Genomic DNA, 13,545 nt, shown 5'->3' with positions numbered 1-13,545 from the left:
AAAAACAAAACAAAACAAGGTAGCTTTTATAGGCTAGATTAACAACAATAAAAACAAAAAATAATACAAAACAAAACCAAAAGATGAAACTAGTACAGCAAGTTAGATAAATGTATTTTAGTTCAATGACTTAGACCAAGCATATATAATAATTCAATATACTTACACTTTGGTAAAAATAAAATCAAAATGATTCTTTTTTTGTAGGCATAAATTGAAATTTAAATATGTACACTCTAGTTGTAATTGAGAATTTACTTTGAACTTGTTATCTATGGTACAGTTGTACATTCCCAGAAAATAGAGAAAAATATGTAGATATAAAATATGGGTAATATTAAATGAAAATACAGGAAGTACATCAGCTTTGTCTAAAAACAATTTAAAATTAGCTTAATTAAAATTAGCTTAATCAACAAGAAGTCAAAGTTAAGGAGTCTGATATGCAATCCAGTACATTAAAATAAGGGGAAAATAAGAAAAAGAAATTTTAAAAATAGTACATTGTCATCAAATGGATAAAAAAATGAGTTCTTTTTCAAGAACCTATGTATTTAGAAATAAGAACAAATTACTCCTGTCAGAGATTTAGGCATTTCCTTTTTTTAAAAAAAATTTTTAAATGTTTTATTTATTTCTGAGAGAGAGAGAAAGAGAGAGAGAGCATGAACAGGGGAAGGTCAGAGAGAGAGGGAGATGCAGAATCTGAAGCAGGCTCCAGGCTCTAAGCTAGCTGTCAGCACAGAGGCCGACGTGGGGTTCGAACCCACAAACCGTGAGATCATGACCTGAGCCGAAGTTGAACGCTTAACTGACTGAGCCACCCAAGCACCCCTAGGCATTTCCAAAAGGTAGGCAGTTGCCTGAATATTTTTTCTATTTTCATCTATGGCCAGCAGCAAGTAGGTGTAGCCACATCATTTGTCTAGTTTTGGATAATGAAGTGAAACATTTATTTTTTAACCATTTGGGAGACGATCAGTTTGGCATTTGTTTTTCACCAAATAAATAGATCCACTCATACCGAGTAGATACAGATTGATTGCTGAAATTAAAAAGATTACTTAAGAAATTTAAATTATATTCCAACTATTTACCACAAAGTTTCCAGTTTCTCCAAGTTAAAAATGTAAAGAGCAACATGTGACCGTCTTGGTTTTTCAAGCTGATACCTATCCACCTGAAAACTCCGATCATACTTTGCTCTTTCATTGTCTTAGCTCTAAACATATATTTCTATATAAAATGAAGTAGCTCATTAGATTGATGCATGTAATTGGATTTGAATGGATTATAACAGTAATGGAGTAATGCTGTCGTAGATATGGAGCCTCTCAGCAGACAGTCTTTTACTAACACTACTCCCTTCATCTTGAATGATTTAAAATGGAACCAAATTTGTCATAGGCCATCTATGTCTCAACCAAGAGGTTGGTCACTTAAGTCTTCAGTGCAGCTCTCTCCCCCATGCAGCCATACTTGTGAACAAGCATGTTGTAGGATCTGACTGTGGTTCCTAGTTCTTTTGATCAGGTGCTCGGTGATAACATAACCGAATTTTTTTCTATGAATCTCTTATGTTTTTTAATGTTTTGCATTCATGTATTCCGAAGAATATCCTATGTTTTCATTCTTTAATGTGTAACATGCTAATAAAATTAATAATACAAGCACCTATGAATATATGAAAATTTTGTTAAGAACTAAATTATTCTTACCATCCAACTTTTTAAAATCTTTCAAACTTAAAAATTATGGAACATATTTTTAAAAAGATTTCTACCCAAGCTGTAGAAGTGTATTCCTAAAGCTCTGATATGACTTTTCAAATCATTATTCGCACGGTAGGCACTTATGCCCTTGGAATATTACTTTATTCCAGTTGATTTTATCAATTTTATCAGAAATGTTGTCCTGGAAGCAATCTTTATAAAAGGGAAGGTTTTGCTTTTCATCCTTAGACTTTAATATAAAAGTTATTAAATTCATGATGAACTTTAAATTTGAATTAATCTAACCTGGAAAGTGGAATATATGAAGATACATGTATTTGGATAGGGAAATTTTCGAATTTTGTGGTATTTACTGTTTTCTTATTCCTATTAGGTATCACACTGATTGTAGCCATGCCATTAAAAAAACTGATTTTGTTTTTGCTTTAACCTAAATGATTTCAAGTTATAGATACTTGGGGCTCAGTCTGTTGGGCATCTGACTCTTGATCTCAGCTCAGGTCATGAGCCCATGGTTTGTGAGACTGAGCCTCACTTCAGGCTGCACTGATAGTGTGGAGGCTGCTTAGGATTGTCTCTCTCTCTCTTTCACTGCCCATCCCCTGCTCATGTTCACTCTCTCTCCATCTCTCAAAATAAATAAATAAATTTAGAAACTAAAGTTATACAAACTTGTTTCAATAGCCTTCCAGTTATTAAATTCAAAAACATTTAATATGAATTCAGGCTCACACTGTGAAAATGATATCCTGAAAGACAAAGATGAAATTCGGCATTCTGAGCTGAGATCACCATTGACCTCACAGTATTTTTCATTATTATGAATATTCCTAATCTTCCAATTCAGGATTTTGAATTTCTTTATCAGTATCTCTACTCAAACTGAAAAGATATTTCTTAGCCTAACTTCTATACCGATGGAAGGAAAAGAACATTCCATCTACCTTTCACACTGGTTACACATCGTAGACATATGCTACACCCCTAATAGTCCCATACCATGACTTCAGTTTTATGGCAGACAGCTTGCAAACCTACTGACAGGATATAGTATAAACACACCAGGCTTTATGGAATTAGTCGATGCACTTCCAAGGTTAATGCAGCATCTGCGATGCAAATCTGTGACCATTCTAATAGCTCTATTGGTAGACCGATGCCATTTCTCAGATCTGCTCTTGAGTTCCATTAAGCAGTTTCCCAGTCACCATTAACTTCAAGTATCATTTACGCAGTAAATATATGAATCTATGGAAAGGAATACCAGAAGTGCAACCCATTTACACACCACAGGATACTGTGGAATCACAGAAGCACCAACCGCATTTAGAATATCCTGGACTGACAGCACGTTCTGAAGCGTCACTTTGCATTTCTGGACACATGTTCAATTTCTGCTCATGAATAAGCTGGTCACTGGGCTGATACATTTGCTATGAAAGGCTTCATTTTTCTCATTTAGAGGTTCAGCAACATGTCTTGCTGAGGATATTTACAAGATGTCATATTCTCACAAGCATGGGATAGATTCTGGAGTCAGGAGCAAATTTCACATGGGACGGGCTTTCTTTTTTTATCCGAGAGCACTGGGACTGAGAGCCCAGCAGGATTCATCCCGTCCACAAAAGCTCTTCCATCCTGCACACAGTGTGTGCTTAGCCAGAACACCCACATATCGTGCTTTCTTACCAAATGACATTTTCTGGCTGCTCACTTCATATTTGTCACTTGTATACAACGTGTAATGTCTAAAGAAAGCATGATCAGCTTGGGCATCACTAATCTCATTACTGTAATAGCTCTGAAAACATGCGACAAAAAGTATCTGGTAAGCCACTGCACATACACATGCCATGCTCAGCATGCCCCTCATTGAAACATGCAATTCACTGGCTGCTAAGAAAGGCAGCAGTCAGCAGTGCCAATTTGACTCCTAGCTCCCTGCTGCAAATGAAGAATAACTAGTCAGACCTAAATGAAAGCAGTGCTGACAGGCCTATCTACCTTAAAGGGCTGTCAAGTACAAGGGTGCAGCAAAAAACCCACTAACCTTTCAAATCTCATTGAATATTTCTCTTTTTGGAGACAGGAGCGAGGGAGTTCTGTCTGTCCATTTGAAGTTTTCTTCTTGTCATTTATTCTCTCTTTCATTAGAATATGACTCCTTAGACTTCAACTTGAGGTCTATTGAGACCCGATTACATCATTACCGTTATGTGGTATCTTATACACTAATCATAACCATTACCACTTACAAGTCTACAGCTTCATTCAATTAGCTGCCTGACATGGATTTTTCAGTTAATTCATGGTGAAGGTCAGCAGTGGTCAGAGTGGCAGGTGCATTCTGCTACCTTTTTGAATGCCAATTATCAGTCTTGGATAATTAGAGTGACTCATAGACAAGTTAATCAGATCAAAACCTAAGGTAAGAGGCTTATGGAACTGTCCAATACTATTAAAAATCATAGAGGATAGTCTATGTATTTAAATATTTATCTCTTAATTTACTTAAAGTCTATATCTTTATGCTTATCTCCTTTATTCTTGTTGCAAAAGAAAATGTTTATATATCATGGATATAGGGGTATATGTGGTGTTTTAATATATATATTTGATTTCCATTAATAGGAAACATAATAAATCATGTTTTAAAAATGTCATTAAAATAATTTAAAATATTTTCTGTACAAAGTTGGTGAGTGAAATCACATTTATAGTTTAACACTCCCCCAATCCCTTTCCAAAGCTGTTTTTCCTGAAAAATTGCAATCTTTCTTTCTGATAATTAAAATTCTATATAATATGGAACTCCTTTGTGCTGTGGTTATCAAAAAACTTGGAACTTACTATGGCATTCATTAGCCACATACATAGCATATGGCTCACTTTCATGATTCATGGACTTTAATTATTTTAGATATCATTTAGGTAAGTGATCTAAATATATATATATTTCATAATATATATTTATAGTCTAATACATTGTATACTATATATTGAATAATTAAACATTTTATATTTAATATTTATATGTATTTTGATACAGTTTATCTTCTGTTCCAAATGTATATATGTTTACATTTGAGCATGCATATACACAGACACATGCACACATATAGGCATATATACTTAAATGATTGTAAAGGGATAAATAATATAAATAAATCACTAATTAAAAGCTGGGTAGTCACCATAAATTGTTTTGGATATCAGTTTTATCAACTGTATATTTTCTAGGCTCTTCTTATTGCGGATGTAAGGCTCTGAATGCATGTAGGGTTTAGTGAATGTGCCCTGTGCCAGACACTAGGCAGGCTAGGCAGTATGCATAAGTAGTAAATTAGATAGACGTGGTCCTACTCACCATTGAAGTTAGAGTCCAGGGGTAATACAGACAATATCTATTCAGTTCAACTATAGTGATAAAAATTACAGTATGAAGAATGGCAGAATGATAACTGTTCATCTACTTGATGGGAATTCATTATATCATTCTTGCTGCTTTGATATTTTTGAAAGAAATTAAATCCATTCCTTAAAGGTCAGTGCCCCTTTTGTGGAGAAAATTCCTTATCATCTTAGATGAAGTGTAGTAGAATCAGCCAAGAGAAGGCATGTGAGAAGGGATCAGTGGGGTTGGGTAAGTCTGTACCATCTCATTCACAGAAGACAGTATTCTCAACCACTGGAGGTGAGGAGGCACATAGTAGCTTCTGGGCAATGAGCAGAATGTGGTTCAAGATGAAGTCAGAAGAGATGAGCCTAAAAAGGAAAACAAAATCCAAATCACTAAGCATTTCCAAATCATGTTTTTTTTTTTTTTTTTAGATTGTATACTGAAAGGAATTTATTGTCTAAGACCAAAGTTTCTAAAGCACTATATAAATAGTAATGTACAATAATAACGTCACATTTTCAATGAGTTAAACCAATACCTTGGGATAATTTTTTTCTATGTGAAAAATAATTAGAGGCTTTCAAAACATGATATAACAATACAATAAGTTAATGCTTTATAAGAAGGCGTTTATAAGAAAGAGTTTAAACTGGTTTTCTTAAATGTGTACTTTTGAAGCCAATATTTTAATACTTAATTTAGTAGAGAGTCATAGTATGACATAAAGAGAGTCACATCTCAGAAAGGTTTCTTGAGGCAGAATGAATGCTTATTGGGGTAGTCAGTTTGTCCCATATGTCATGTAACCGGTGTCTATGCTAGAACAGTCTTTGGTAAAGACAACTATAGCCAGAGACAATCAACCATTCAATAGGACTTGCTTGCTTGAGTTTATACTAAACGTAAGCTAAAATAGTCATGAAAGGAGTGTTAACTTATTAAGTGACTAACAGTTTGTGGAGTCCTTCAACTTTCAGCATTTTATTTGTTGTTGTTTATACCAGTCATTGCTGCATTTTATTGATTCTTACATTTCCTTTCATTTGTATTAACATTCTACAATCTCCAATCTCTTAAAACGGTTAATCTAAATAATGGTAATGAAAATCCAATGGCATCTGTTAAAAGCACTAACTTTACAATTGTAACTTTATAGCCTCATTCCCAAAAGTTATGGCAAGTATCCAGACATCCAGAAAAGTAAATTTGCATGCAACTCTTTTTTTCTTTCTCTAAAATTTTTAGTATCAGCATAGAATACTTCAGAAAATAACATTACAACTTGTTGAAGGTAATGCTATACCCAGAGAAATATTGATTTTTAAATTTGTTAAGATGGAAGAGAGAAAAAAAAGATAAATCTCATGTCCAGATTAAGTCAAAGACTCAACATGAAAAGTTGGTAATCAGTTCTGACTTTCCTGTCTTTTGCAATAAGAAAATAACATCCTCTTCAATAATGGGACAGAGACAAGTATAGATATTTACATTCATAAATACCAGATGACTGCCGAAATGTGACTCTAAGAGAATCAACCTGATTTAAATTTTCCTCTGAAAATTAATGCTCTTTATTTACATTGATTGTATATAATATAAATCACCCATCAAATGTCAAGGACAATATATCACTGCTGTAGTTTGGTGAGTTATTTCAAATAAATTGTTATAGAACTTTTAGCATTTTATTTCTCTTGGAAGAAGTAGCATACAATTTAATAATCGTAACATTCTGCCAATTATCATTATGTTCAGGTTTGAATGTGTTGTGTTATTTTACTAAATATTTAAAAGTTCAATATAAAGTGTCGAATACCAAAACATTTAAAACACAATAAAATATCATCTGAATAAAAGATAATATGTTCTAAGACACTTTGAGAAAGAATAAATGATATTACCTTTGAGAAATAGTATTTAAAACAGGAGATTTTAAGCAAAACCAATGACTACTGGATACAAAAGGAACATCTTTTAACTCACACGTTAATTTGTAGGCTTGTAATTAGAAGTTTATGAGTGGAATTTGAGATCCGCCCAAATATGAGATGCATAAAATTTAAATAGAGTTTTGAATATAGAAACTATTAAAACACATTCAAAGTTATATGAAGAGAGTATGTTTGCTCACAGTAAAGAAAAAAAAAGAGATGAATAGTTTGCAATACAAACAGAATTCCAGTTACATGTATTAATTTTTCCTTACTCAAAATACCAGCCCCTTTTTGGTTTTTACCAACAATACATAATGTTTAGATTAAGTAGAAGACTTAACATGAAATCTAGATAGTTACCCTTGGCTTTCATGTCTTTGGCAATAATAAAAGAATGTCCTATTCAGCAATGGCACATGGACGAGTACAGACACTTAGGTTACAAATGTCTAACAGTTGAAGAAATTTGACTCTAAAGGATTATATTGATTATAAATATATATGGATTTTTATTATGGCATGAAAGGAAAGTTTTTGGAGATGTAGATTGACTCTGGGCATTTCTTGAGAAAATAGTATACACAATGAAGTAATAGTGAATAACATTTCACAGATTTAAGAAAGGAGAAAATATGTGTGTAATGGAATATACTAGAATTATGCTTTCGGGGCACCTGGGTGGCTCAGTTGGTTAAGCATCTGACTTCGGCTCAGGTCATGATCTCATGGTTCATGGGTTCGAGCCCCGCACTGGGCGCTGTGCTGACAGCTAGCTCAGAGCCTGGAGCCTGCTTTAGATTCTATATTTCCCTCCCTCTCTCTCTGACCCTCCCCTGCTCACACTGTCTCTCTCTCTCTCTCTCAGAAACAAATAAAACATTTTTTAAAAATTTTAGAATTATGCTTTCACCTTTCATAGATAGTGATTTGCTTCAGAATTATTCTTCATGGCTTTTCATGGGAAGTAGTTTGGTTTAGACTTACCTGCAGGGGAAGGGTATGAACTTGAACTGTTACTAATTGATTTATTAATTATATTAGGAGTTTTTAAATGAGAAGCTTATTAAGAAACGTTAGTTCCTTGCTTCACTTCTAACATGTTGCCTTCTCATTTTCAAACCATATTTAAGTTTACATTAGAATCAAGTGACTTTCTACCTACAGATTCTTCTATGTGTCTAGGTTCCAATGAAATTAATATTCACATAAAATGTATAATCAATGCATACTGATTATTTACTGTATGTGAGGCAGAGCAGTGGGTGTGAGGATATAAGGATAAAGATGTATACTTGAAGATTTTTCTATATCACATCTGCAATTAACAAATGAAAATTCAACTTTTTTATTTTATGTATTTTATTTCTTACTATGGCAAAAATGGATATGGTGCTTAGACATGAAACGCAAAAGTTTCACTTATAAGATAGCATGATCTTTGGAATTCACTAATGAAGGTCACTAAATTAAGAAGTTAAATGGAGTGCTCGCTTCGGCAGCACATATACTAAAATTGGAATGATACAGAGAAGATTAGCATGGTCCCTGCGCAAGGATGACACGCAAATTCGTGAAGCGTTCCATATTTTTAAAAAAATAAAAAAAATAAAATAAAATAAACAGAGAAAAAAACAAAGAAGTTAAATGGAAGTTGAAAGGAGCCTCCATAATTCGCAACGATGGGTATTAGCTGAACAAACTCAGGTTAATTCTGCAAACTGAAATAGTGACATAAGAGGTACCAAAAGTAATCCCACAAGGATTAAATTTGCAGTGTTATGGGTAAAATCTTTTTCTTTTCCCACCAAACCAAAGATAAGCCAAAATGCATTTTGATTGGTTTTTAGAATATTTTTTAAAATCTTCCTTTGACACTTGGAGTTAACAAATATCGTCAGTTAAAGGTACCAAATGACCAGTTGTTTGCTGTGATTTAAAAAATTGTAAGTGATAAAATCTATTTATTTATAACCATCGTATATAACTGTTTTTGAATTATGACACATGTATGTCATACACATATGAGAAAAATAACAGAGCAACTCACAGAATTAAACAAAATAGGCCATACATTCTTTACATGCATTTATTAGAGTTAAATATATAAATAAAATGATACAGTAATAATATATTTATAAAAGGTATTTATATACATAATTATTCATACATTCATAAATAAATACTATATATCATATAAGAAGAAATGTTAGGACTGTGTGTGTGTATGTGTGTGTGTAAAAACAGCCACATACTTTATAGAAATACAACTTAAATACTTTCAAAATTGCCCCCAATTTACTTGTTTGATGAACAACTAATTTACATAAGTAATCCAAATAATATGTTTCATGTGATTCTTCAAATTTTACTTAATAACATTAAATATACAATTAGTTCAATAGAAATATTAATATGTTTGAGCTACTTAGATCATAACGGCTTCTACCATAATTTACCTATGCTTGTTTCACTTCTAGAGCACAGTTTTTAACTTTGTAAAATGTATTTGACTTCATTTAAGTTTTATAAATATATATAAATCTAACATCGTGGCCAGATTGTGTGCACAAAGCAAATGGCATGCATTATAGAGAAATCCTTCAATTTACTTTATAATGGTTTAGTACTTTTGCTTACTATTATTTTTGATTTTCAAATAACTTAAGCAGAAAGCCAAGAACATTGAATAATATATAGAATGTTTAATTGTTTAAAAAATGTTTGTTTATTTATTTTTGAGAGAGAGAGAAAGGGACAGAGCATAAGCATGGGGAGGGGCAGAAAGAGGGAGAGACAGAAAATCCAAAGCAGTCTCCAGGCTCTGAGCTGTCAGTGCAGAGCTGGACGCGGGGCTCCAACTCATGAATCATGAAATCATGACCTGAGCCGAAGTTGGACGCTTAACCCCACTGAGCCACCCAGGTGCCCCAATTTTTACTTGCTTAAATCTCAAAAATTCCCTCTTCAGAAGAAGGCAATGTCGAGTGAAGGGGCTTGGCATAGGCTCTTAGCTCTAACAATGACTAGGCTGTCATCTTGGACAAATGACTTCTCTTTGCCTCTTTTGGTATCAGTTGTAAAGTGGGAAGTTTATAATACAACCACACCAAAGGATACAAAGGAAAAATTAATCCACAGCAAGTACTCGTGGAAACAATTGGTAAACATTAGCATTATTAGTTGGTGTTATGCATTTTGAATATATGTACATGTTGTCATCATGACTTCATATATGTGATTTTATTCTCAACTTGGCAACATTTTGGACGTAGACAAGAGGATGAACAATAAATGTTCTTTAACCCACAGTCTCTCTGAAAATGATCATCTTACTTTTTGGTTCAAGTTCCCGAAACTGAATGGTACTAAATATTTAAAGCATGATAAAATCCAGTGAGCATGCAAATTACACTAGACAGACCAAAATGTATTAGAAGAACAAGTCAGCAAGTTTGTTTTTCTCTTAACTGTGCCCTATGAACTGAGAGGGTGTAACAAAGTAATTTTTTAATCTCTAAAAAGAATTATTTTATTCAATTTTTATGTCATACCAAAATTATTTAATTAACATTAAATTAAATTATTAAACATTTAATTTACACTTGGGAAATAAAAGCAGAAGTGCCATTATAATTAAAAAACATATATTAAGCAATTGTATATTTTTGGTATATGACTATGTGTTTTTCATTGCAAAATTAAACTATTGGTCCTTATCTTTAAAAGCGTAGAAGCCTAGAGCAATACTGATCATACAAATATTTAAAAGACTTGGAAACAACTGAAAAAATAAGGAACTAATGCCAGCGAAACTAGGTTCTTATTTGAAGTAAACATTGGTGGGATTAGACCTTATTTGCTTTGAGAACTGTGATTGTATTACCTGCCGAATTGGGTGGGTGGGTATTATTGTATGCTTTGTATACTAGCACAGTTCAAAAGTTCACCACCCTCTTTTCACCCTGGGTTAGGTCTGCCTGTTTGAATTTTCCTTCAACCTCCCTCTCCCCTTACCCTGCACACTGGACGCGCACGAGCACACATATACACACACACACACACACATACATCTACACCCCTTGTAGTTTCTACTTAACTTGTAACATGTACCTTGTAACTTGTTCTTCATTTATGTCCTCAGATCTGCACTTGGATTTTATCTCTGAAACACAGATTAGCTGTGACCCTGAGCCCAGTTATCTAAACTCCATGAGCCTCAGTTAACTGTGTTCATTGATACATTATACCTCTTATATTTTTTTGTCAATGATCACTAAGCAGGTGAAATATTGGTTAGACTAATTTTATGAGAGTCACATCAGGCTAATTTTATGAGAGTCACATCTTTGCTTTAAAATGCTTCTATTAATCCAAGAAACCTATATCTTCCTATCATCAAAGTTCAGATAAAAAGGATTCCTATGAAGTACCCCAAACATGAGATTTTTCAAAAGCTTTATTTTACAAATACATGTTATAAAATGCTTCCACCAATGGAAAACTATTGCTTTGAAAGAAAACTCTGAAGCCATTAAAGAGTTGATTAAAGGCAACTTCTTTAGGATACTACCTGGTTTGCAGAGGTGACACTAATTTTCTTCTTACTCTCAGAAATTTGAAAACACTACTTAAATATCTTCTGTTTCCCATGTCTCAGAGCTCTCTTGACTCATACTTTATAAGCTTTCTTTGTCTTGTTGTCTTACCAGACAACAAAGCCCCTCGTACCTGAAAACTCTTTCCCTTTGGATCTGCCAAATCAAGGCCTCTGCACATTCCCCCTTCATGCCTGCTTCTCTGAAGTGTGCAATATGCACTAGATAGAACATCAGTAGGACAACAATAGGCACCCCAGAAACAGCCTGATAAATAATAGATGGAAAGACAGAGCGACAGTAAAAGCTATTAACTATTTTCTTCCATAGTTTTAAAAATGAGTGAAAAATGAGCAAGAAAGATGAATAGGGAATGGAATAAAATTGGCCAAGCCTTTAACCATTGAACCTTTCCTTACAATTCATGAGTGTACATATCATAAATAACAGCCAAAAATATTTCTTTTATTGTGTGGAATAAATATATTAAATAACACTAACATTATTAAATGGATCATTTTTTAACTAAGCATAAATGGTCACTTAATAAAATGTTAGTATTAAAAGTAAATGAATTTAATGTCAGTATTTACCACTTCTTAAGATCCATGCCTTGTGATAAAATTGATAATATTTATATAGTGTTTACTATGTCCTAGGCAAACTAACAAATTCGACAGAGATTAACTTATTTCATTCATACCAAAAACAAAAAACAAAAACAAAAAAACCCAAACTTGAAGAAGATACTGAAGTTCAAGGAGGTAAAAGACCTTTATATTTTTTTATTTTAATTTTTTAACATTTTTTATTTTACTTTATTTTTAATTATTTTAATGTTTATTTATTTTTGAGAGAGAGAGAGTGAGTGTGTGAGCATAATTACCTGAATAGAATGTTGTGCTAAATTATTCCTGAATCAGATTTTTACCATGTCCAAGAGAGGTATTCATACAAGATAGTTTCTTGCTGGCATGCAGACAATTTACAGAATAAATATATTTTGTATAGTCTGTTAACAGACATTTCAACAAAGCACTCTGTCTCATGTATGTCCAACCACATTTATTTCACCTCTGAAAAATAAGGCAAAAGCTTACATATTTTACAAAGAAATACTTTTTTAAAAATTGCCCTTAATTCCAATGCATTTCCCTGTTCATATGTGCATTTGAAAAAGGTTTCCTTCTAGATTGTCAATTTAAAAGAAGCAAGTTTTTTTTACATTCATCTTTATGTACTTCCCCAGTACATTGTATTTTTATTCTATGTAGATATGAAATAATTATGTTTTGGTAAGTGTTTTAAGATATAGATATATCTGTATTTGTACTAGCTCAGTGAGAATTTTTTTTTTCCTTAACATGTAGGTGATTGGGGCAAAATTAAGTAATGTTTTTATTTTACTGACCTTAGGAAATGACCTTTTGATAGAATTCAGTATCAGATTGTGTTTTGCAAACTGATATTTTAATAATGTGTATTATTATCTTTTCCTACATCACTAACAAAAGTAACTCTTTTTTTCTTAATGTTTTTATTTATTTCTGAGAGAGAGAGAGAGAGAGAGAGAGAGAGCGTTAGCAGGGGAGGGTCACAGAGAGAGGGAGACACAGATTCCAAAACAGGCTCCAGGCTCTGAGCTAGCTGTCAGCACAGAGCCCGACGCGGGGCTCAAACCCATGAACCATGAGATCAAGACCTGAACAGAAGTTGGATGTTTATCCGACTGAACCACCCAGGCACCCCTAACAAAAGTAATTCTTAACAAAAAGAATTAAAATTGAAATTCAATATACACATACATATATTACATACAAGGTTTTAATATTATAAATTTAGATTAAAACAAGTGTCAGTAGATACTATTAAAATTGAACTTT

At 33.0% G+C, this 13,545-nt stretch overlaps 1 protein-coding gene and 1 non-coding gene across 3 annotated transcripts in view; one reads left to right on the top strand and one right to left on the bottom strand.

The window, feature by feature from the left end:
* Positions 1–13,545, bottom strand: part of LOC144237442 (uncharacterized) — a 277,532-nt gene that overhangs the window by 169,996 nt on the left and 93,991 nt on the right. The window contains exon 2 of one of the 2 annotated variants that reach the window (XR_013336856.1): positions 5,101–5,498. Coding sequence is in view for 1 of the 2 variants with exons in the window: in XM_077771144.1 (XP_077627270.1) it covers positions 5,473–5,498 (26 nt within the window). In the remaining variant the exon portion in view is untranslated. Of the gene's footprint in view, positions 1–4,872; positions 5,499–13,545 lie in introns of those variants that run through there. The other variant, XM_077771144.1, reaches the window with a different exon arrangement.
* On the top strand, positions 8,551–8,657 carry LOC144237454 (U6 spliceosomal RNA). Its single transcript, XR_013336862.1, has one exon. It is a non-coding gene; the product is annotated as a U6 spliceosomal RNA (small nuclear RNA).

This window comes from Crocuta crocuta, unplaced genomic scaffold (genome assembly GCF_008692635.1).
Source record: "Crocuta crocuta isolate KB4526 unplaced genomic scaffold, BGI_CrCroc_1.0 scaffold125, whole genome shotgun sequence".
In the NCBI taxonomy this organism is placed as follows: Eukaryota; Metazoa; Chordata; class Mammalia; order Carnivora; family Hyaenidae; genus Crocuta; species Crocuta crocuta.
The sequence above is the reverse complement of the archived record's forward strand: the minus strand, read 5'-3'. Positions and strand labels throughout refer to the sequence as shown.